This window comes from Gigantopelta aegis, chromosome 13 (genome assembly GCF_016097555.1).
Source record: "Gigantopelta aegis isolate Gae_Host chromosome 13, Gae_host_genome, whole genome shotgun sequence".
NCBI lineage: Eukaryota > Metazoa > Mollusca > Gastropoda > Neomphalida > Peltospiridae > Gigantopelta > Gigantopelta aegis.
The window spans coordinates 35,926,728-35,952,549 of record NC_054711.1 but is presented as its reverse complement, the minus strand read 5'-3'; the positions used below and the strand labels follow the sequence as shown (position 1 = coordinate 35,952,549).

The 25,822-nt window shown below is 40.3% G+C and overlaps 1 protein-coding gene across 1 annotated transcript in view; it reads right to left on the bottom strand.

The window, feature by feature from the left end:
• LOC121387295 (cardioacceleratory peptide receptor-like) overlaps positions 1 to 25,822 on the bottom strand; it is a 93,736-nt gene that overhangs the window by 113 nt on the left and 67,801 nt on the right. The window contains exons 6-7 of the mRNA XM_041518317.1: positions 15,700 to 15,819; positions 1 to 784 (exon numbers count right to left, since the gene is read on the bottom strand). The exon at positions 1 to 784 is cut by the window's left edge and continues 113 nt beyond it. Of these exons, the coding sequence (XP_041374251.1) occupies positions 543 to 784; positions 15,700 to 15,819 (362 nt within the window). The 3' untranslated portion in view covers positions 1 to 542. The remainder of the gene's footprint in view (positions 785 to 15,699; positions 15,820 to 25,822) is intronic.

Sequence of the window (25,822 nt, the reverse complement as noted above, 5' to 3'; positions counted from 1 at the left end):
TCATCTACTAACGCAGTTCCAAGCACCCACCCACACAATACACACACGTGTACGTATATACATGTGTCTGTGTGTACAGTCACACACACACACACACACACACACACACACACACACACACACACGCACACACTCGCGCGCGCACACAGCCATATTTTACACCAAATAACTGTAATTTAAAATGTTCGTTTCAAAATATTCCTTTTTTTGGTTACAATTTTTAATTTACGCTACACTAAGCAGTGCATTCATACAATAAACATATTTGGAATTAATTGAACTAATTACGGTTTCAGCCTGGGTGTGTGCCCTTCTAACATTTGCTTCCCATCATAATAATTAGAATGTAATATTTCTGTTGCGTCATCCTTTTATGATGTCATGAAAGGTAACAGGACGCAAATCAATATAACTGACGTGATGTTTGGCCAAACTCGATTTCGACGTCATATTCTGCTACCTGCGTCTGCACATTTAGGACATCATGGGTAATTTTGACGTATATCGTCATACATGACGTCATATCTTTGTCATATATGACGTCATATCTTTGTGAGCTGCGTCTGTGACGTTGGCGAGTAGCGGTTGAAGCTGCGCTTAAAGATGCCCATGCAGGTGTTGGAGTTGAAGCCGAAGAAGATGATGGGGTTGGCAGCGCTGTTGAGTGGCGCCATGCTTTGGATGAAGGTCGAGATGGCGATGATATCCTGATCCTGCGAGTGGAGCGAGCCGTACACGTGCAGCAGATCGAACACGAAGTACGGACTCCAACAGAAGATAAACACTGAAAGACAAAAATCACTCAAATAACACCGTGTCTCTGAACGCTCGTATAGACTGGACGCGGTGCGTGCGTGCGGTCAGACTTCATTTCATTTCAACTTAGTTTCGTGCTTGTATCCAATTAAGGTTCAAGCACGCTGTCCTGGGCAAACACCTCAGCTATCTGGCCCCGCACTTATAAACCTTAAAGTCTAAACTTTAATAAAGTCCAGACTTTAACGTCATGGCAACGCCATTCAAATAGCATTACGTTGAAGTCTGGACTTTATTAAAGTCTAGACTTTAAGTTTTATAAGCACGGGCCCTGGTCTGTCTGTCCAGGACAGTAGTTCAGTTAGTTTAGTTTAGTTGGTTAGTGGCTAGTGAGAGAGAAGAGGGTGTAGTGGCCTTACACCTACCCATTGAGCCCTTAAAGGAATGCTAAAGCAAGGCTTTTGGACTAGTATGCATATTCAACGATACATAATGCACATTATTGCTTAATTACAACAAGTATAATCGTATAGTTAATTAATAAAACGGTTAAATGTGACGGCTATTATATATAACGGGCGCAGCCATTTTGTACCATCCCAGTGAGTACGCCTTCTGGCGAGCTGGTGGTTACGTAATACCTAACGTGTCACATCAGGAATTAGTCTTCGAAATGAAGAAACAAAACATACCTGATTTTTGCGGATGCATCGCAATGTTCTGTAATAATATCAATCCCAGTAACACAGCAACGTGTATATGTGGTTTATTTTTCAATACAAAATAAACAACCATTGTCAAAGTGTTGAAATAACTGTATTACGTTTTGTACATAAATTAACCCACGTACTGAAATAATAGTCGGAGTGTTTTCTTGGTTAATTGGTCTTTTCTTTCCTTGGCCTGTACCTGTGGTTCCTGATTGGCAGGTGTATATTTAGACGGTCCTCAGACACTGTGTCTAGACACACTAAAAAGACGTGCCTCTTTTATTAAGATCACAGGGTATTGTGTGATAACCTCAAATTATAATGGACTTTACCAGCCGTCCCCCTTTATTACTGTAAGTAATTCTGTAAAACCCTTGATTAAGTAGACTTTCCCATCTAAAATCACAAAACTGGACCAATTACGTAGTCCCAAAGAAAAGAAAATTATCACTTGGGTATCGTGAGTGGTCGTTTTTGCTCGAACGTATTCTACCAATAGGCCTAATAATATGCATTTATCCTTTGGATTTTTTAAAAGAAAAAAATACTATAACTCCATTTCGTTATATTGATGCAAATTGAAATATATTTAGTTAAATAGTTTATTATAATATCAAATCATTCATGTTGTTTTACAAGTCAGGTTGGTGAAAGCGAAGCGCCTTGTCGTAAATTAGAGCGTTTGTTTACACTGTGCATAATAGATAAGTTCGACGGAGCTGACGTCACTTCGCCAAAAGCTATACCACCGGACGTCACAAAAACGAAACAAAATGGCTGCCCCCAGTTAGCAGGAATAATCATGTTTTTTTATTAATTCTAAAATTACGCACTTTTTATTTGTTAAAGTGTCAGTATATGTCGGTGGTCCGGGTATACATCTTTCCAACACATAAGGCTCTTATTGGAGTTTACTCTACCTTTAAGAACTCGGTCTGAGTTGGGGCAGGTACCGGGCTGCGAACCCTGTACCTACCAGCTTGTAGTCCGATGGCTTAACCACTACGATCCGAATGATACGTCTACGGCTTGTAATATGGGCATATACACATAATGCGATTACGTCATTGCGACTGGCCACATGCGTTGTGCAGACGTACGCATTGCACGCATGTCATCCAATGTAGACGCTATCATTGAAAATAAAGTATTTCGGTTTTTTTTTTATCCGTATCGCATGCACGCGCCACATCCACTCTACATGAACCTTTACAGTGTATATTATCACACACACGCACATACATGCACACACACACACGCACACACGGACTTGCTTTAATGTCTAGCATCACCTAGGAAACGACCAATAGAGGTTTTGTGGTGTAGATGTCTTTCATGTTTATGCGGGGCGGGACGTAGCCCAGTGTTAAAGAGTTCGCTTGATGCGCGGTTGGTCCAGGATCGAACCCTGTCAGTGGACCCATTGGGCTATTTCTCGATCCAGCCAGTGCTCCACAACTGGTGTAACAAAGGCCGTGGTATGCACTATCCTGTCTGTGAGATGGTGCATATAAAAAATTCCTTGCTGCAAATCGAAAAGAGTAGCCCATGAAGTGGTGACAGCGGGTTTCCTCTCTCAATAGCTATGTGGTCCTTAACCATATGTCTGACGCCATATAACCGTAAATACAATGTGTTGAGAGCGTCGTTAAATAAAAACATTTCCTTCCTTCATTTTTGTTTCTAAATTTTGTTTACAGCGGTCGTTTTGAGCGAGTAGAGGTCTGTGTTTGATACATGGCGCGCCCGACTCGTGTCATCAGACTAGAAATTTAAACTAATTGAACACTCATAAAGTCCAACCAGACAGAGATTTCGTAAAACCATCGTAGGCTATGACGGCAGTACAGTACACTACATAGTGACGTCATAGCTTACGATAGTTTTTACGATATTCTAGCGTTTATGATAGCTTCTAAAATATGGATTCCGTGACCAGAATGCTCGTAGCTAGAACTGAAATAGATATAATTTTAAGCGCCAACTATGATAAAAAGTTATATTAGTAGTTGGTGGTCCCTACTACTTATACTTTGGTTATCTCCGCTCGCTACACTCCCCTAGGGTATGCAGAATAAAAATAATAACTAATTACTGACGTCAGATATCTGCTTTATCCTGTTCAGGCCGAATGAGAAATCTCCCATTCTTAGGTCTCACTACACAGATGTCATCTGCCATTAAAACCCATGTTAAATTGCCCAACTTCAAATGAAGATTGCCAATAGAACGGGTTCTCGTTGGCACTAACAATATACACCATTGCGAACATACATTATGAAAGCATTTATTTTCACTCCAAAATTGAGAACATTTCCGTCTCATTTGTTTGCAATATGACCGCATCTGGCTGCAGTACCGGTCTGAATAGGTGGTTCATTAACCGATTCACCCCGGCTGTCTCTTGCGGTATACACTCATGTCCCAAAAGGTCAATGCACAATTTTACAAAATAACATGAGCAAAAAACAGCCAGAAGGCTTACCATTAAACATACATGTTGCTTTAATTCTTCACAGTTTCCTAAAAGTGAATATGTGAATCATAACATGTGTCACAGTTATGAACTATAGTGGATCGTGATCAATGAACTCTCACCCGGAGGTAAACTGTGTAGTAAGACCTTAGTTCATTAAGGAACTAGAGCTCAGAAGTGAGACGCTGTGACAGAGTTTTAATTACTAACAATGTGTTTTTATGTGACCTAGATTAGATATATGAACAGTCATATCTTGGAAGCTCCAGTCTAAATGCTTTAATAATAATTTAAAAACCCCATAGAGATTGCACCTTTAATTACTAGGGTAGGCCTACCTAAAGGACGGACAAAAACGTTTCGACACGCGTCCCAGAGACAGTGTACAGACGTACGTTTTCAACGTTAAATGACATTAGTTTGCAATCTGAGAACAGAGACTTGTTGCGTCTTCACACAAGGGGAAAACGATATTTTTTGTCAATTTTTATCAAATTAAAAATGCATCATGCCCAGCTCTTACGTGACGACGTCTTTTCCAATGCTAATTACATCAAAGCATGGACGATTTCTAGTGACGTAAAATAAATGTATATTTGAACTCTTTGCCCGAAGAATTCACAATGACACCAGTGTTATTGTGGACAATGAGGCGCAGACCACGTGGCATTAAATTTAGTGTTCTGCTCGCGTTACGGCCTGGCCAATTAGATCTTGTTTTATTCATTCTAGTTATTTTCGTGCTTATATCCAATTAAGGTTCATGCACGCTGTCCTGGACACACACCTCTGCTATTTGGGATGTCTGACCAGGACAGTGAATTAATGCTTAGTTGTTAGTGGTTAGAAAGAAAGAACTTTTTTGTTTAACGACGCACTCAACACATTTTATTTACGGTTATATGGCGTCGGTCATATGGTTAAGGACCACACAGATATTAAGAGAGGAAACCTGCTGTCGCAACTTCATGGGCTACTCTTTTCTATTAGCAGCAAGGGATCTTTTATATGCACCATCCAACATACAGGGTTGTACATACCAAGGCCTTTGATATACCAGTCGTGGTGCACTGGCTGGAACGAAAAATAGCTCAATGGGCCCACTGACGGGGATCGATCCCACACCGACCGAGCGAGCGCCGTACCACAGGGCTACGTCCCGCCCTTGTTAGTGGTTAGAAAAAGAAAAGTCGGTGTAGTGGTCTTAAGCCTATCCACTGTAGTTAAACTCGGCTACTGGATGAAAAGTCGGTGTGGTGGCCTTAAGCCTATCCACTGTAGTTAAACTCGGCTATTGGATGAAAAGTCGGGGTAGTGGCCTTAAACCTATCCACTGTAGTTAAACTCGGCTATTGGATGAGAAGTCGGTGTAGTGGCCTCAAGCCTATCCACTGTAGTTAAACTCGGCTATTGGATGAAAAGTCGGTGTAGTGGCCTCAAGCCTATCCACTGTAGTTAAACTCGGCTATTGGATGAAAAAGTCGGTGTAGTGGCCTCAAGCCTATCCACTGTAGTTAAACTCGGCTATTGGATGAAAAGTCGGTGTAGTGGCCTCAAGCCTATCCACTGTAGTTAAACTCGGCTATTGGATGAAAAAGTCGGTGTAGTGGCCTCAAGCCTATCCACTGTAGTTAAACTCGGCTATTGGATGAAAAGTCGGTGTAGTGGCCTCAAGCCTATCCACTGTAGTTAAACTCGGCTATTGGATGAAAAAGTCGGTGTAGTGGCCTCAAGCCTATCCACTGTAGTTAAACTCGGCTATTGGATGAAAAGTCGGTGTAGTGGCCGTAAACCTATCCACTGTAGTTAAACTCGGCTATTGGATGAAAAAGTCGGTGTAGTGGCCTCAAGCCTATCCACTGTAGTTAAACTCGGCTATTGGATGAAAAAGTCGGTGTAGTGGCCTCAAGCCTATCCACTGTAGTTAAACTCGGCTATTGGATGAAAAGTCGGTGTAGTGGCCTCAAGCCTATCCACTGTAGTTAAACTCGGCTATTGGATGAAAAGTCGGTGTAGTGGCCTCAAGCCTATCCACTGTAGTTAAACTCGGCTATTGGATGAAAAAGTCGGTGTAGTGGCCGTAAACCTATCTACTGTAGTTAAACTCGGCTATTGGATGAAAAGTCGGTGTAGTGGCCTCAAGCCTATCCACTGTAGTTAAACTCGGCTATTGGATGAAAAGTCGGTGTAGTGGCCTCAAGCCTATCCACTGTAGTTAAACTCGGCTATTGGATGAAAAGTCGGTGTAGTGGCCTCAAGCCTATCCACTGTAGTTAAACTCGGCTATTGGATGAAAAGTCGGTGTAGTGGCCTCAAGCCTATCCACTGTAGTTAAATTCGGCTATTGGATGAAAAAGTCGGTGTAGTGGCCTCAAGCCTATCCACTGTAGTTAAACTCGGCTATTGGATGAAAAGTCGGTGTAGTGGCCTTAAACCTATCCACTGTAGTTAAACTCGGCTATTGGATGAAAAGTCGGTGTAGTGGCCTCAAGCCTATCCACTGTAGTTAAACTCGGCTATTGGATGAAAAGTCGGTGTAGTGGCCTCAAGCCTATCCACTGTAGTTAAATTCGGCTATTGGATGAAAAAGTCGGTGTAGTGGCCTCAAGCCTATCCACTGTAGTTAAACTCGGCTATTGGATGAAAAAGTCGGTGTAGTGGCCGTAAACCTATCCACTGTAGTTAAACTCGGCTATTGGATGAAAAGTCGGTGTAGTGGCCTCAAGCCTATCCACTGTAGTTAAACTCGGCTATTGGATGAAAAGTCGGTGTAGTGGCCTCAAGCCTATCCACTGTAGTTAAACTCGGCTATTGGATGAAAAGTCGGTGTGGTGGTCTTAAACCTATCCACTGTAGTTAAACTCGGCTATTGGATGAAAAGTCGGTGTGGTGGCCTCAAGCCTATCCACTGTAGTTAAACTCGGCTATTGGATGAAAAGTCGGTGTGGTGGCCTCAAGCCTATCCACTGTAGTTAAACTCGGCTATTGGATGAAAAGTCGGTGTGGTGTCCTCAAGCCTATCCACTGTAGTTAAACTCGGCTATTGGATGAAAAGTCGGTGTAGTGGCCTCAAGCCTATCCACTGTAGTTAAACTCGGCTATTGGATGAAAAGTCGGTGTGGTGGCCTCAAGCCTATCCACTGTAGTTAAACTCGGCTATTGGATGAAAAGTCGGTGTGGTGGCCTCAAGCCTATCCACTGTAGTTAAACTCGGCTATTGGATGAAAAGTCGGTGTAGTGGCCTCAAGCCTATCCACTGTAGTTAAACTCGGCTATTGGATGAAAAAGTCGGTGTAGTGGCCTCAAGCCTATCCACTGTAGTTAAACTCGGCTATTGGATGAAAAGTCGGTGTAGTGGCCTCAAGCCTATCCACTGTAGTTAAACTCGGCTATTGGATGAAAAGTCGGTGTAGTGGCCTCAAGCCTATCCACTGTAGTTAAACTCGGCTATTGGATGAAAAGTCGGTGTAGTGGCCTCAAGCCTATCCACTGTAGTTAAACTCGGCTATTGGATGAAAAAGTCGGTGTAGTGGCCTCAAGCCTATCCACTGTAGTTAAACTCGGCTATTGGATGAAAAGTCGGTGTAGTGGCCTCAAGCCTATCCACTGTAGTTAAACTCGGCTATTGGATGAAAAGTCGGTGTAGTGGCCTCAAGCCTATCCACTGTAGTTAAACTCGGCTATTGGATGAAAAAGTCGGTGTAGTGGCCTCAAGCCTATCCACTGTAGTTAAACTCGGCTATTGGATGAAAAGTCGGTGTAGTGGCCTCAAGCCTATCCACTGTAGTTAAACTCGGCTATTGGATGAAAAGTCGGTGTAGTGGCCTCAAGCCTATCCACTGTAGTTAAACTCGGCTATTGGATGAAAAGTCGGTGTAGTGGCCTCAAGCCTATCCACTGTAGTTAAACTCGGCTATTGGATGAAAAGTCGGTGTAGTGGCCTCAAGCCTATCCACTGTAGTTAAACTCGGCTATTGGATGAAAAAGTCGGTGTAGTGGCCTCAAGCCTATCCACTGTAGTTAAACTCGGCTATTGGATGAAAAGTCGGTGTAGTGGCCTCAAGCCTATCCACTGTAGTTAAACTCGGCTATTGGATGAAAAGTCGGTGTAGTGGCCTCAAGCCTATCCACTGTAGTTAAACTCGGCTATTGGATGAAAAGTCGGTGTAGTGGCCTCAAGCCTATCCACTGTAGTTAAACTCGGCTATTGGATGAAAAGTCGGTGTAGTGGCCTCAAGCCTATCCACTGTAGTTAAACTCGGCTATTGGATGAAAAGTCGGTGTAGTGGCCTCAAGCCTATCCACTGTAGTTAAACTCGGCTATTGGATGAAAAGTCGGTGTAGTGGCCTCAAGCCTATCCACTGTAGTTAAACTCGGCTATTGGATGAAAAGTCGGTGTAGTGGCCTCAAACCTATCCACTGTAGTTAAACTCGGCTATTGGATGAAAAGTCGGTGTAGTGGCCTTAAACCTATCCACTGTAGTTAAACTCGGCTATTGGATGAAAAGTCGGTGTAGTGGCCTTAAACCTATCCACTGTAGTTAAACTCGGCTATTGGATGAAAAGTCGGTGTAGTGGCCTTAAACCTATCCACTGTAGTTAAACTCGGCTATTGGATGAAAAAGTCGGTGTAGTGGCCGTAAACCTATCCACTGTAGTTAAACTCGGCTATTGGATGAAAAGTCGGTGTAGTGGCCGTAAACCTATCCACTGTAGTTAAACTCGGCTATTGGATGAAAAGTCGGTGTAGTGGCGTTAAACCAATCCACTGTAGTTAAACTCGGCTATTGGATGAAAAGTCGGTGTAGTGGCCTCAAGCCTATCCACTGTAGTTAAACTCGGCTATTGGATGAAAAGTCGGTGTAGTGGCCTTTAACCTATCCACTGTAGTTAAACTCGGCTACTGGATGAAAAGTCGGTGTCTTAAACCTATCCACTGTAGTTAAACTCGGCTATTGGATGAAAAGTCGGTGTAGTGGCGTTAAGCCTATCCACTGTAGTTAAACTCGGCTATTGGATGAAAAGTCGGTGTGATGGCGTTAAACCTATCCACTGTAGTTAAACTCGGCTATTGGATGAAAAGTCGGTGTAGTGGCCTCAAGCCTATCCACTGTAGTTAAACTCGTCTATTGGATGAAAAGTCGGTGTAGTGGCCTTAAACCTATCCACTGTAGTTAAACTCGGCTATTGGATGAAAGGTCGGTGTAGTGGCCTCAAGCCTATCCACTGTAGTTAAACTCGGCTATTGGATGAAAAGTCGGTGTAGTGGCCTCAAGCCTATCCACTGTAGTTAAACTCGGCTATTGGATGAAAGGCCTCAAGCCTATGCACTGTAGTTAAACTCGGCTATTGGATGAAAAGTCGGTGTGGTGGTCTTAAACCTATCCACTGTAGTTAAACTCGGCTATTGGATGAAAAGTCGGTGTGGTGGCCTCAAGCCTATCCACTGTAGTTAAACTCGGCTATTGGATGAAAAGTCGGTGTGGTGGCCTCAAGCCTATCCACTGTAGTTAAACTCGGCTATTGGATGAAAAGTCGGTGTAGTGGCCTCAAGCCTATCCACTGTAGTTAAATTCGGCTATTGGATGAAAAAGTCGGTGTAGTGGCCTCAAGCCTATCCACTGTAGTTAAACTCGGCTATTGGATGAAAAGTCGGTGTAGTGGCCTCAAACCTATCCACTGTAGTTAAACTCGGCTATTGGATGAAAAGTCGGTGTAGTGGCCTCAAGCCTATCCACTGTAGTTAAACTCGGCTATTGGATGAAAAGTCGGTGTAGTGGCCTCAAGCCTATCCACTGTAGTTAAATTCGGCTATTGGATGAAAAAGTCGGTGTAGTGGCCTCAAGCCTATCCACTGTAGTTAAACTCGGCTATTGGATGAAAAAGTCGGTGTAGTGGCCGTAAACCTATCCACTGTAGTTAAACTCGGCTATTGGATGAAAAGTCGGTGTAGTGGCCTCAAGCCTATCCACTGTAGTTAAACTCGGCTATTGGATGAAAAGTCGGTGTAGTGGCCTCAAGCCTATCCACTGTAGTTAAATTCGGCTATTGGATGAAAAGTCGGTGTAGTGGCCTCAAGCCTATCCACTGTAGTTAAACTCGGCTATTGGATGAAAAGTCGGTGTAGTGGCCTTAAACCTATCCACTGTAGTTAAACTCGGCTATTGGATGAAAAGTCGGTGTAGTGGCCTCAAGCCTATCCACTGTAGTTAAACTCGGCTATTGGATGAAAAGTCGGTGTAGTGGCCTCAAGCCTATCCACTGTAGTTAAATTCGGCTATTGGATGAAAAAGTCGGTGTAGTGGCCTCAAGCCTATCCACTGTAGTTAAACTCGGCTATTGGATGAAAAGTCGGTGTAGTGGCCTCAAACCTATCCACTGTAGTTAAACTCGGCTATTGGATGAAAAGTCGGTGTAGTGGCCTTAAACCTATCCACTGTAGTTAAACTCGGCTATTGGATGAAAAGTCGGTGTAGTGGCCTTAAACCTATCCACTGTAGTTAAACTCGGCTACTGGATGAGAAGTCGGTGCCTTAAACCTATCCACTGTAGTTAAACTCGGCTATTGGATGAAAAAGTCGGTGTAGTGGCCGTAAACCTATCCACTGTAGTTAAACTCGGCTATTGGATGAAAAGTCGGTGTAGTGGCCGTAAACCTATCCACTGTAGTTAAACTCGGCTATTGGATGAAAAAGTCGGTGTAGTGGCGTTAAACCTATCCACTGTAGTTAAACTCGGCTATTGGATGAAAAGTCGGTGTAGTGGCCTCAAGCCTATCCACTGTAGTTAAACTCGGCTATTGGATGAAAAGTCGGTGTAGTGGCCTTTAACCTATCCACTGTAGTTAAACTCGGCTACTGGATGAAAAGTCGGTGTCTTAAACCTATCCACTGTAGTTAAACTCGGCTATTGGATGAAAGGTCGGTGTAGTGGCGTTAAGCCTATCCACTGTAGTTAAACTCGGCTATTGGATGAAAAGTCGGTGTGATGGCGTTAAACCTATCCACTGTAGTTAAACTCGGCTATTGGATGAAAAGTCGGTGTAGTGGCCTCAAGCCTATCCACTGTAGTTAAACTCGTCTATTGGATGAAAAGTCGGTGTAGTGGCCTTAAACCTATCCACTGTAGTTAAACTCGGCTATTGGATGAAAGGTCGGTGTAGTGGCCTCAAGCCTATCCACTGTAGTTAAACTCGGCTATTGGATGAAAAGTCGGTGTAGTGGCCTCAAGCCTATCCACTGTAGTTAAACTCGGCTATTGGATGAAAGGCCTCAAGCCTATGCACTGTAGTTAAACTCGGCTATTGGATGAAAAGTCGGTGTGGTGGTCTTAAACCTATCCACTGTAGTTAAACTCGGCTATTGGATGAAAAGTCGGTGTGGTGGCCTCAAGCCTATCCACTGTAGTTAAACTCGGCTATTGGATGAAAAGTCGGTGTGGTGGCCTCAAGCCTATCCACTGTAGTTAAACTCGGCTATTGGATGAAAAGTCGGTGTGGTGTCCTCAAGCCTATCCACTGTAGTTAAACTCGGCTATTGGATGAAAAGTCGGTGTAGTGGCCTCAAGCCTATCCACTGTAGTTAAACTCGGCTATTGGATGAAAAGTCGGTGTGGTGGCCTCAAGCCTATCCACTGTAGTTAAACTCGGCTATTGGATGAAAAGTCGGTGTGGTGGCCTCAAGCCTATCCACTGTAGTTAAACTCGGCTATTGGATGAAAAGTCGGTGTAGTGGCCTCAAGCCTATCCACTGTAGTTAAACTCGGCTATTGGATGAAAGGTCGGTGTAGTGGCGTTAAACCTATCCACTGTAGTTAAACTCGGCTATTGGATGAAAAGTCGGTGTAGTGGCCTCAAGCCTATCCACTGTAGTTAAACTCGGCTATTGGATGAAAAGTCAGTGTAGTGGCCTCAAGCCTATCCACTGTAGTTAAACTCGGCTATTGGATGAAAAGTCAGTGTAGTGGCCTTAAACCTATCCACTGTAGTTAAACTCGGCTATTGGATGAAAAGTCGGTGTAGTGGCCTCAAGCCTATCCACTGTAGTTAAACTCGGCTATTTGATGAAAAGTCGGTGTGATGGCGTTAAGCCTATCCACTGTAGTTAAACTCGGCTATTGGATGAAAAGTCGGTGTAGTGGCCTTAAACCTATCCACTGTAGTTAAACTCGGCTATTGGATGAAAGGTCGGTGTAGTGGCGTTAAGCCTATCCACTGTAGTTAAACTCGGCTATTGGATGAAAAGTCGGTGTAGTGGCCTCAAGCCTATCCACTGTAGTTAAACTCGGCTATTGGATGAAAAGTCAGTGTAGTGGCCTTAAACCTATCCACTGTAGTTAAACTCGGCTATTGGATGAAAAGTCGGTGTAGTGGCCTCAAGCCTATCCACTGTAGTTATACTCGGCTATTTGATGAAAAGTCGGTGTAGTTATACTCGGCTATTTGATGAAAAGTCGGTGTGATGGCGTTAAGCCTATCCACTGTAGTTAAACTCGGCTATTGGATGAAAAGTCGGTGTGATGGCGTTAAACCTATCCACTGTAGTTAAACTCGGCTATTGGATGAAAAGTCGGTGTAGTGGCCGTAAACCTATCCACTGTAGTTAAACTCGGCTATTGGATGAAAAAGTCGGTGCCTTAAACCTATCCACTGTAGTTAAACTCGGCTATTGGATGTCAAACACTTGTAGTCTTAGAGAGGAAAGCCGCTACATTTTACTATTAGTAGCAAGAGATATGTTATATGCACCATCCCACAGACATGATAGCACATGATATACTAGCCGTAGTGCACGGAATGGAACTAGAAATAGCCATATGTGTCCACCGACGGGGATCGAACCTATACCGACATCAAGCGAGCACATTGCCACTGGGCTACGTGGTTACTGATAGTGTTAAATGTTTCTTGGACAGTCTTGGTATGCCACACCGGCCTCGGTGGCGTAGTGGTTAAGCCATCGGACTACAGGCTGGTAGGTACAGGGTTCGCAGCCCGGTACCGACTCCAACCCAGAGCGAGTTCTTAAGGGCTCAATGGGTAGGTGTAAGGCCACTACATCCTCTTCTCTCTCACTAACCACTAACCAACTAACAACTAACGAACTGTCATGGACAGACAGCCCAGATAGCTGAGGTATGTGCCCAGGACAGCGTGCTTGAACCTTAATTGGATATAAGCACGAAAATAAGTTGAAATGAATAAATGGTATGCCACGGTTTGGTTTGTTTACAAGGTAGCAAACAACGTAAGCCTATCATGGAACAATATTTGCAAGACTTTAATGATTAACGTCACGATCTGTTCAAACCAAAACAATGTAAAGAGTTCAAACGTTTTGAGTGTACGAATACATTTGATGTATTTTTATTGTCATAGTTTAAATTTTGACCAACCTGAAAACGATTGCACTGTTACTAGTATGCAAAACTTATAGCAATCATGACATTTGTTGTATTTTTGTTGTTATAGTTTAAATTTTGACCAACCTGAAAACGATTGCACTGTTACTAGTATGCAAAACTTATAGCAATCATAATGTATATATTTGTTGTATTATTTTTGTCATAGTTTAAATTTTGACCAACCTGAAAACGATTGCACTGTTACTAGTATGCGAAACTTATAGCAATCATAATGTATATATTTGTTGTATTATTTTTGTCATAGTTTAAATTTTGACCAACCTGAAAACGATTGCACTGTTACTAGTATGCGAAACTTATAGCAATCATAATGTATATATTTGTTGTATTATTTTTGTCATAGTTTAAATTTTGACCAACCTGAAAACGATTGCACTGTTACTAGTATGCGAAACTTATAGCAATCATAATGTATATATTTGTTGTATTATTTTTGTCATAGTTTAAATTTTGACCAACCTGAAAACGATTGCACTGTTACTAGTATGCGAAACTTATAGCAATCATGATGTATATATTTGTTGTATTATTTTTGTCATAGTTTAAATTTTGACCAACCTGAAAACGATTGCACTGTTACTAGTATGCGAAACTTATAGCAATCATGATGTATATATTTGTTGTATTATTTTTGTCATAGTTTAAATTTTGACCAACCTGAAAACGATTGCACTGTTACTAGTATGCGAAACTTATAGCAATCATGATGTATATATTTGTTGTATTATTTTTGTCATAGTTTAAATTTTGACCAACCTGAAAACGATTGCACTGTTACTAGTATGCGAAACTTATAGCAATCATAATGTATATATTTGTTGTATTATTTTTGTCATAGTTTAAATTTTGACCAACCTGAAAACGATTGCACTGTTACTAGTATGCGAAACTTATAGCAATCATAATGTATATATTTGTTGTATTATTTTTGTCATAGTTTAAATTTTGACCAACCTGAAAACGATTGCACTGTTACTAGTATGCGAAACTTATAGCAATCATGATGTATATATTTGTTGTATTATTTTTGTCATAGTTTAAATTTTGACCAACCTGAAAACGATTGCACTGTTACTAGTATGCGAAACTTATAGCAATCATAATGTATATATTTGTTGTATTATTTTTGTCATAGTTTAAATTTTGACCAACCTGAAAACGATTGCACTGTTACTAGTATGCGAAACTTATAGCAATCATAATGTATATATTTGTTGTATTATTTTTGTCATAGTTTAAATTTTGACCAACCTGAAAACGATTGCACTGTTACTAGTATGCGAAACTTATAGCAATCATGATGTACTCTATGCCGAATAATTTTATATAAGTTGTGCAATATGTAGCAATACTTGATTAATCAAAACGACTAGTTGGTAACGCGCTAGTCTGGGGTACTTGGATCTTGGGATCGAACCCCCTCTCTTATTGGTTTTCTCCCCGTCCTAACCAGTGACCTATGTCTGGTATATCAAATGTCGCTGTAAATGCTGTCCTGTCTGTGGGGAAGCACAAATAAAAGATCTCTTGGTGCCAATGGGAAAACTGTAGCAAGTTTCAACTAAGACTGTCAGAATATCAAATATTTCAAACCTTCCACCACAGCTGGTCAAAGACCGTGGTATGCGCTTTCCTGTCTGTGGGAAAGTGCATATAAAAGATACCTTGCTGCTAATGGAAAAATGTAGCGGGTTTCCTCTGATAACTACGTGTCATAATTACCAAATGTTTGACATCCGAACAACCACTTAGGGTGAGCTGTCACTCTCGCACTTCATCACTCCCCCGAGACGAGGCCAAGGAGAGTAATGTTTAGCTCCCCTTAGCATGTGAATTAATATGGTATCAATATGTAAGCTAGGGGAGCAATCAGTCATTCCCCTCAAATATTTGTCGTGTCAAGGTATGATATTTGACCTCCAACAGACGATGTTGAACTAACCAATGTGCATCTATGTGCTCAGCCATCTGTCAAATGAGAAACAGCTCGGAGTGGTGAACTTACAGCAGCCGCAAGTTCAGTCAGCCGTTTTTTGCTAACGTTTGCGAACTATTTTGACTGGTTCCCGAAGTGGTCATTCGGTTTATTGTGCAGCGTAAAATTTGGTTTAGTGAACGTTAACGACAAGCGGTTGACTGAACTTACGCCAGCCATAAGTTTAAACCTGTATTAAACTATTTGATTGGATCCCGACGTAGCCATTTGGTTTGATGTGAGGCTCATAAACCAGTACAGCGGACGTTTTATTTTTATTTTATTTGTTTTTGCTCAGTCTGGCTGAACACAGCCCTGGTGTAGATGTAAGGGGTGTGCGAAATCTATGAAATCTTACCTAATACAATGACTAGTGTCATTTTGATGGTTTTAATTTTTGCCTTTGGTATCACCCCTCTTGAACTGGTGGCACATTCCTTGAAGCGCTTGTTGTTGGAGGAGGCTACGACATGGCTTCCTGTAAAACAAATGTTAAATTCAGGGTGAAAGAAAGCAAAAAACAATAGGAACAAACAACAGAAAAATAAGAAAGACATGTTTTATTTAACGACGCACTCAACACATTTTAGTTACAGTTATATGACGTCAGACATATGGTCAAGGACCACACAAACTTTAAGAGGAAACCCGCTGTCGCCACTTCATGGGCTACTCGTTCCGATTAGCAGCAAGAGATCTTTTATTTGCGCTTCCCACAGGCAGGATAGCACAAACCATGGCCTTTGTTGAACCAGTTATGGATCACTGCTCGGTGCAAGTGGTTTACACCTACCCATTGAGCCTTGCGGAGCACTCATTCAGGGTTTGGAATCGGTATCTGGATTAAAAATCCCATGCCTCGACTGGGATCCGAACCCAGTACCTACCAGCCTGTTGACCAATGGCCTAACCACGACGCCACCGAGGCCAGTAACACAAACAACAGAAAACTGTAATGTAACAATATGTCGATGCTGTAGTTAAACAAAGCGTTTCTTTCTTTCTTAGTTTTTTTCCTTTTCTTATTTTCTTTTGTGTTGTCTCTTCCTCCCTGGTGAGTTTAATGCCGGTGTCCCTGTTTCAAATTCCTCCCGTATTCAAGTTACTCCCCGGTAATTTGAACATAGTTTCAGATTACCGGGGGTTGTTTGAACCTAGGTTCAGATTACCCCCGGGGTAGTTTGAACCTAGTTTCAAGCTACCCCCCTTAGTTTCAAACGACCCCCCGGGGGTAGCCTGACCACATCCATCCATCGCATCCATCCATCACATCCACTGACCACATCCATCCATCACATCTATCAATCTATCTACCACATCTATCACTATATTTGCTTAAACATAAATTCTGATATCCACTCTATCTAGGTTTCCATATTTTTTATGCAAAATATGTGTTCGTGTAATATGAATTTTCATATTTTATAGGAATACTTAATACTTTCGATTTAAAAAATATACCCTATTTGTGAAAATTTACTGGTTGTTTGGTGGGGGTAATTTGAAACTACGGGGGGTACTTTGAACCTAGGTTCAAATTACCCGGGGGGTAACCTGAACCGGGGGGTAATCTGAACCTATTACACCGGTCATCTTCAATTGGCATGCCAATAAATCATGAGTGATGTCATTAGTGACCACGCACATCCACCTCCAACTGATAATCTATATCGGGTTTCTGAGTATAACAGCTGTAGAATCATTTTAATTTTTAAAATACTGAACTGGAAGCACCTACAGTAGAACCTCGTTGGGTCAAACTTGAAAGGGTTCAAAACTGAAGTCCCGAGTTACACCTACACGACGTTGACCGAATGGTTCGGTCGAACTACCCGATGGGTCGAACACTTTTTCGAGCACCGACAGGGTTCGAGCCATCGGGATTCAACTGTATTTATAACAGATGATATATTGATGTGCTTTATCACAAAACATATGACACAATACGAGTTAGAATATTAGCTTTGTTAGAAGCTCAAATGCAATAACCTTTAAATTGGCGGGATTCCCATCTGTAAAAGAGCCACAAAAAATGCCTATAATTCACTTTGATTAAATCTAACAAACTGACGTTTTTCTTTCTGTTGGAAAGAAGAGTTTTTGTTTTGTTTACGACAATTCGTACGACTTATGATCCCCAATGTTTAAATGTTTAAATGATTAACTAATCAATGTGTCCTTGTGCTGTCGATAAAAAGTCATGCGTGGGACGTAGCCCAGTGGTAAAGTGCTCTTTTGATACGCAGTCGATCTAGGATCGATACCCGTCGGTGGGCCTATTGGGCTATTTCTCTTTCAGCCAGTGCATCATGAATGGCATATCAAAGACCGTAATATGTGCTATCCTCTCTGTGGGATGTTGCATATAAAAGATTATTTGCTACTAATGGAAAAATGTAGCGGGTTTTCTCTCTGACTGTGTTAAAATTTCTAAATGTCTGACATCAAATAGTGGTGTCGTTAAACAAAATAAACTTTAACTTTCGTTAAAAAGTCCTTTAAACACAACTACACTGGCGCTAAGGCCATGCCCCCCAATTACGGACAGTACTTTGTGGGTTCGTATTTTAGCTCCGACTATAACCAACAGCCTCTGCGTGTGCTGTAACCTCACCGTGGTGCAGGGGTGTACCATTCTCTTTGAGAATGGCCAATATAGCACAAAATTGAAATTTTTAGTAAAAGTCAGTATCTATCTGTGATATTTGTATTTTTGCACAGTTCTTTACACTATTTTTTATTTAAATCTTAAATTCTTATATTGATGTTGATCATCACCTTACTTATTTGCATTACCATAGTTTGACACCCGGTGTATTTTTCGTGCTGAGGTGTCGTTAAACGTTCATTCATTCATTCCAACCAACAGTGACTTTAGAACTCACAGAACAGACATTAGGCCACTGCCCTCCCCTTCCCTGCCCTTCCCTTCCCTGCCCTCCTTCCTATCAAGGCTTTCATGTGGAACTGAACCCCGAAGGAGGTGCTTGCGTCGCAGGATCGAACCATCTCGGTGGATCCATTTAACTGATTGGGTTTTTTTCTCGTTCCAACCAGTGCACCACAACTGGTCAAAGGCTGAAGTATGCGTTTTCCTGTCTGTGGGAAAGTGCATATAAAAGATCCCTTGCTGCTAATGAAAACATGTAGCGGGTTTCTTCTGATGACTACAAGTCAGAATTACCAAATGTTTGACACCCAATAGCCGACGAATGTGCTCTAGTGGCGTCGTTAAACAAAACAAACTTTTAACTGAAGCCCGAATTCGCAACAATAACACAAATGTTTAAACATCAATTTATCTAAACACAGAACACTAACTGGTTTATTTATTTATTTATTTATTTATTTTCAATCAGAAAATCTCCATAGAAACAGCTTTTTGAAAAGCACCCGAGGATTGAATCTGTCTCAACCGTCTCCTCCCGATAACACACGTGCTGGTATTCATGGCACGCGTCAAGCCCCAAGCTTAAGTCAGTTGACGGTGATTGCCGAAAGTACTTGAAACAAATAGGAAACACTATTTAAATCCCATAGGCCAGTATGTTTTTTTTAGCTTTTTTTTCCTTTATTTGTTCTTTTCCAAATACTACAGTAAATATATAATTATATTAATACAGATATTGAGTAGGCGGTGTGCCGAGATACGTTAAAGTGATAGGGCAATCCAGTTAAGAAGCATTGCAATTAGAATTTAATAAAAGCGACTAAAAACGTATTTTGTAGGTGTTAATTGATGTACACAGTACTATTATTTATGCATAATAATCGAATATAATGCAATATTACACTGTGCAATACAGTATATATTACCAAGTGTAATAAATATGATATTACACTAAAGAACGTGAAAACAAATAACTGCAGAACTGTATTCATGTTAACGGGACAGACATAGTTTTTAAACACTAAGGCAGAGTTTTCACCTAGACCTTAGTTTCAACCCGTAAAAATGTCTAATTTACAAATCTGTAACAAATCTGGATACAACAGAGTGAAACAAGAGTCTGTGATGTTGAAATACCCTTAAAATAGACGAAAACGCGACTCCATAACCGTTACTTCTCAGACGCACGTGCGTTTTTACAAATATGAAAAATGCATTTTGTGGTATTAGAAACATCAGGATGACCAGAAACACTTCAGTTGTACGGAAATGGATCATCTCAACAATAAAATATAAGTAATGTTTGATTTCAGTGATCATAAACGGCTCTAATAGTAAGAAATAGGCCTGAGTGTTTAAAAACTAGGGTATGTCCCTTTAATTACGAGACAACCATATTAAAATATACTGACGTCCAAAAGAAACATTACAATGTTTCAAACTGAATTATAGAAAACCATCAAACGGTACGGTGGGATATGAATGTATCAAGAAGCTGAACATTTAAACGTTCTGTATCAAAACCTATATGTAGCTCTCCGCCTTTCACTTTAGAACGACAATCAAAATTGCGCCAAATTTCCTTCATTAAAAATGCGCACACTTTCTCTTTGTCTTAATCCTACGGGACTTCCAAATTTTATAGCACCTACCATTCCCGGCTGTTACCAACCTTGAATGGACTGCTGGTGCTCCCTTGCACCTGCCAGTGCAGGCGGCCCCTCCTTCACCCTTCCCGCCCTTTCCTGTCTTGGACCCAAGATAGGCGTGCTCTACAACAGCTTGCTCTGAATGTGCCCGTTAAGTCCTTTTCCATTCCATTCCATAAACGTCACATTGCACTTCGTGATACATGCAAAGTGTTTGTAAGGTGGTTTCTAAATTGGTTCTTTTCGATTAGCAACAATATTTAGCAAATTATTCAAATTTTATATGTGTAAAGTTTCTTTTGTACGTCAGCATATTTAGTCGTCCCATCAGGTCCCCCCCCCCCCCCCCCCCCATACCTACACACAAAATAAAATAAGACAGTACGCCCATAAAGTTAACACGTAACCAGCTCTTCCAGACTTCTTCTTTTTTATTCTTTTTTAAAAATAAAATCCACTAGCCATGCGATCAGTGACTGAAACAATTTACTAGCCACAATTAAAAATTCACAAGCCCTACTTTACTTTAAGTTAATACAATTTTACTAAATAATAGTATCTGATATATGTCACCTAAAGAGGGAGATAGAGCTTAAAGGGACATTCCTGAGTTTTTTGCAGTGTAAGATGTTCCCGACAAATAAAATAGTTCTACGATTAAACTTACATATTAAATATATTTTCTTGTTTAGAATATCAGTGTCTGTACATTCAATGTGTTTCTGGTCGTCTTAATATTTGTAAGAAGCCCAAACTGGACTTTGTCGTCAAATAATTTCGTACGTACGAAAAAATATTACTGGTACAAATATTAGAACGATCAGAAACACGTTTAATATACATCCACTAATATGCAGAAAATATATTTGATATGTAATTACAATCGTTAAAAAGTATCTGTTAGTCGATAACATCTTAAAAGTTGCAACAAACTCAGGAATTTCCCTTTAACATGGGGGGGGGGGGGGGGGGGGGGCAGGCTATTCATATTTACAAAATATACTTAACCGCAACATTTGACTAATTTTCTTTTCACTAGCCGTCGGGCATGGCAATATTAGTTATTTACTAGCCCAACATTGAATATTACTAGCCATGGGAGTGGGGCTACCATTATCTAGAAGCCTTAACTTCAAGTAACTCATTTTGTGCATTAACTGAATGGCTTTTCATTAGCTATTGAGTAACGGTCTGTCCAGGCCTCCTTTAATTTCGTAAAACTCGGACTTTTATTACTGGACGAATGTTTACAGCGTCAATCGATACAAGCCCTGTAGTTGTTAGGCACTGCAAAACAGTTCACTAACACGTCGAACATTTCTGTCGACGAGCAGCACATTTCATATCTAATATAATTTGTTTTTATTGAAATTAAAGGTGCTATATCCTGGCTACCAGTGCATTATTTCACCGTTTTTACAGTTACAAAACTAACTTAACAAGTGACATAAATAACTACAGTTTAATCGATCCTATGCATAATGTTAGTATAAATAACTTAAGAATATCGAAAATATAATGTGTTAAAGGGACATAGCCTAGTTTTTAAAATACTAAGGCATATTTCATTTTACTATTAGAGCCGTTTTTGATAACTGAAGTCATACTTTACTTAGATTTTATTGTTTAGATTATCCATTTCCGCACATTCGAAGTATTTTTGGTCATCCTGGTGTTTTTAATATCACAAAATACATTTCTCATATTTTTAAAAACGCACGTGCGTCTGAGAAGTAACAGTTATGGAGTCGAGTTTTTGTCAGTTTTTAGAGGGTATTTCACCATTTCAAAGTCACAGACTCATGTTTCACTCAATTATAACTTTATCTAAATGTGTTATAGGTTTGTAGATTGACTAAACTTAGTGTTAATTTTCACGGGGTTGAAACTAGTCCCTTTAAAACGCCTTTACTTTAAAACAGATTCGCGTTCAATACTATTAGATTCCTGTTTTATTACATCATAGCAAATTTTAATAAATCGGCTAATCCACTTAATCTGGACACCCACCCCCCACCCCCCCAAAAAAAAGAAAAAAAAAGAAAAAAATCCCCCCAAAAACCAACAAATACCCCCCCCCCCCCCCCCGCCAACCAATCCATACGTCTAGCCAGGGACATTCATCCTGGAAGACAAGAAAAACCTCTGGCGGCAACTACACTGTTCTTAAACCTTCCGTCTATTCTGACAAATGGGGACACACTGTGAGTGTAAACATAGAATTTATTCTGACAGTAACAGCCCTTTAGTTTACCCGTCTGTTCAGCAATAACAAGGTGCTGATCGAAATCCGGGATCTTAACGCATTACGTCTTCAGACCGGCCGTGAATAATGGCCGACATTTTATTCATTTTTATGCTTCATTAAAAATACATGAACGTTAATCTGACAAATGAAAACAAATGGGAGAAATTCACGTCGACTCAACGACCAGCAATTGGATCGGACGGTTTGATTGGCTATTATTAACGGTGCAGAACCTGAGTTAAAGCCACGATAACTGGAACATTTTTTTAAAGCTACAGTCTCACCTCCCCACGTACTTTGTTAATACAGAACATAACCACACATTAAAGGGACATTCCTGAACTTGCCACATTGTAAGATGTTCCCAACTAATAAAATATTTCTACGATTAAACTTACATATTAAATATATTTTCTTGTTTAGAATATCAGTGTCTGTATATTCAACGTGTTTCTGGTCGTCTTAATATTTGCCAGAAGCCTAAACTGGATTTTGTCTTCAAATAATTTCGTACGTCCGAAAAAATAATATTTCAGGAAATAAAAATTAGAACGATCAGAAACACATTTAATATACAGCCACTATTTATGCAGAAAAATATATTTGATATGTAATTACAACGTTAAAAAGTGTCAATAACATCTTAAAAGTTGCAACAAACTCAGGAATGTCCCTTTAAAGTGACACGGTGTCTGAACCTTTATATATATATATATAGGCACGTTAACGCGACAGACCCTAGTTTTTAAACACTGTAGGCATATGTTTTTACTATTAGAGCTGTTTTTGATAACTAAAATCATTCGTTACTAATATTTTATTGTTTAGACTATCCATTTCCATACATCCGAAGTGTTTTTTGTCATCCTGGTGTTTTTAATATCACACAATGAAATGTTTCGTATTTTTAAAACGCACGTGCGACTGAGAAGAAACAGTTATGGAATCGAACTCTAGTCTGGTTTTTTTGAGGATATTTCAACGTTCCCAACATCACAGACTCTTGTTTCACTCTGTTGTAACTTTATCCAAATGTGTGTTGCAGGTTTGTATATTAACTTAACTTAGTGTCCATATTCACGGACTAAAACTAGGGTCTGCGCCTTAAATAAAATTGAAGGAAGAAAGAGTGACACAGTCCTTGGTTTTCTGCCATCTTAGGCGTACGGGCTCCTTTTTTGTTGACCGAATTAAACAAAAATGCCCGAATCTGGATAACAACGTTTATTCACATTAGCTTTACTACCAAAGGAATCACTCGGACATTTAGATGGATTACAATTAATTTTACGGCTAGAATATATAAAATATCAGGTTACTACGTTTTGATATCGTGGTTATTTGGCTCGGTTCGATAACTGTGTAACAGGCTCGCTGAAGCTCACTGGAGCTCGCCTGTTATACCGTTATCTACACCTCGCCAAATGACCACGATATCAAAACGTGGTAACCTGATATTTCTTTTATCATGCAACCCCTTTCAAGTTATATTTTTGTAATATGTTTCAGTTAAACTAGAAACTATTAGATGTATCGTGTAGAAACTGTTACCGGAAGTCGGATTATAGCAGGTGCCTGAAAGCATCCTGGGAATGGCATCACCAGCCTAAAAGTTGCGTGTTTGCACATTAACAATAATTTCATTATATTTCAGTCTGTTGTGTCACAACATTACAGTTTTTGTACCTTTTTTATGACAATAAACTGAAGTTTATGTGTCACCTGAAGAAAATCTACATCACTAGCTGCTAGTGACTGTGACGTCAGAAGCTATTCCAATGTAAACATTCTTTGCAGGAAGCTACTTGCTTTTTTATTTCAAAATGTTTAATTCAAACGCTGGCTATTCCGAATGGGAGCGAATAATGGAGAATTGAAAAATAAGAGGTAATTTGATGTTACAGGAAGTGTAAATGTTATATTTATTTATGCAGTTCAACAATTATTGCTGTAGGCTAAATGGATGTTTGAAAAATGAAATAACGATCTACCTGAAAATTGAGCAAACATCCGTCATGCGCACAACTCATATACTAGTGACATGATAACACTTCGAATTATCAGGTAGGGGTTATCAGGTCAATAGGAAGCATGGTTGCATGATAAGATGGAAATACATGGTAAAAAAGTCTCAGGTTAGCATAATTTGCCCGAATATCTCTGTCATTTCTGCCCGAATTTCAGGATTTGAACTGGGGGAGGGGGAGAGCGAGAGAGGGGAGCAGTTGCAGCCTCTGACCACCCACCACACCGTCTCGTACGCTTATGCCTGCTATTGTAAAATCTGCCCTTAGTTCAGCCAGCTAATTATTTGACTGGTTCCCAGCATTGCCATCTGGTTTACTGCGAAGCGCATAAACCAGGTTAGCGGACGTTTTTTCTGCTCGGTCTGGCTGAACTCAGCCCTGATATTTCCGACTAATAAATCTTTTAACGACTAAAATCACACACCGAATACAGGTTCTGGTGTAGAACATCAATGTGTTTCTGGTCGTCCTAATGTTTGGAAGTAGCCCAAACTGGATTTCGTCTTTCAATAATTATTATTTTGTACTTGCCAAAAAAAAAAAAAAAAAAAAAAAAAGAGAAGAAAATTATGAATGAGATTTGACGATCAAAAAACCACATTTAAAGCTGCAGTGTCTGGTTTCAATCGTATACAATCAAGTTCTAAGTTCAAATACAAGCATAACTCCACCTTTAATTCAATCGCGAGTTGTCGTCATTAACGCATATCGTCAAATGCTTACTAGCCAGTTAGAACACTTCTCGCCATTTTGTAATACCGAGCGGATTCTAGCAGCCACTTCCTAGCACCAATTACGCTAGCAGCCAATTTCAGCAGTCACGCATGGCGACGTTCTAAACACCGGACTCATACGCCTTTTATAATGTGTGTTGTGGTGTGGTCTATACGAAACTAGTTGGACATTCTATATTACCGTAGTACAGAAGGATTTTTAAAGTGATACTTCAGATATTATAAAAGTGCTTAATAAAACGGTTAAAGTTGTATTTATACGGATATTAGTAACAATAAGACTGTGAAAATGAGTCTTGGTTGTTATTTTGTTTTTGTGTTGTTTTTATATAACGATACTCTTTAAAACTCTAAAATTCTTAAGTTGTAGTGAATAATAAAAATTAGCATAACAGTGAGTTTAAAAGTGTGAAATACAGGTAACAATCGAAAGGCGTACGAGTCCGATGTTTAGAACGTCGACATGAGTGTCTGCTGAAATTGGCTGCTAGCGTAATTGGATGCTAGGAATTGACTGCTAAAATCCGCTCGGTTTTTGTAATGCAACAATAGCCGAACCGTACTATTTTTAGCCCAGTGGGCGCCCGCCAAAAGTGTCCCACTTTCAAAATACTGGGTTTATTTTTAACTTGGAAAAGCCAGTGTAGTGAAACCAATTCGGAGTGAGGCGTCTTATATGGGATTTTCTGTTCTAAATGCTTAAATAATAAAAATATTCCAGGGAATGCAGCTTTAATATACAGCCACTGCTATGTTATATGGTTGATATTCAGTATGCCATTTTAATCATTAAGACATGTCTGTTAGCCACAACTATGAACCGATATTGTGACGGGTGTGACGTCAAACATGTCTCGTCACCATTTTTAATAGACATTATTCAATTAACTATTTCACATAAGTCCCGTTCTCGCAGCTTGGTAATACTTATCA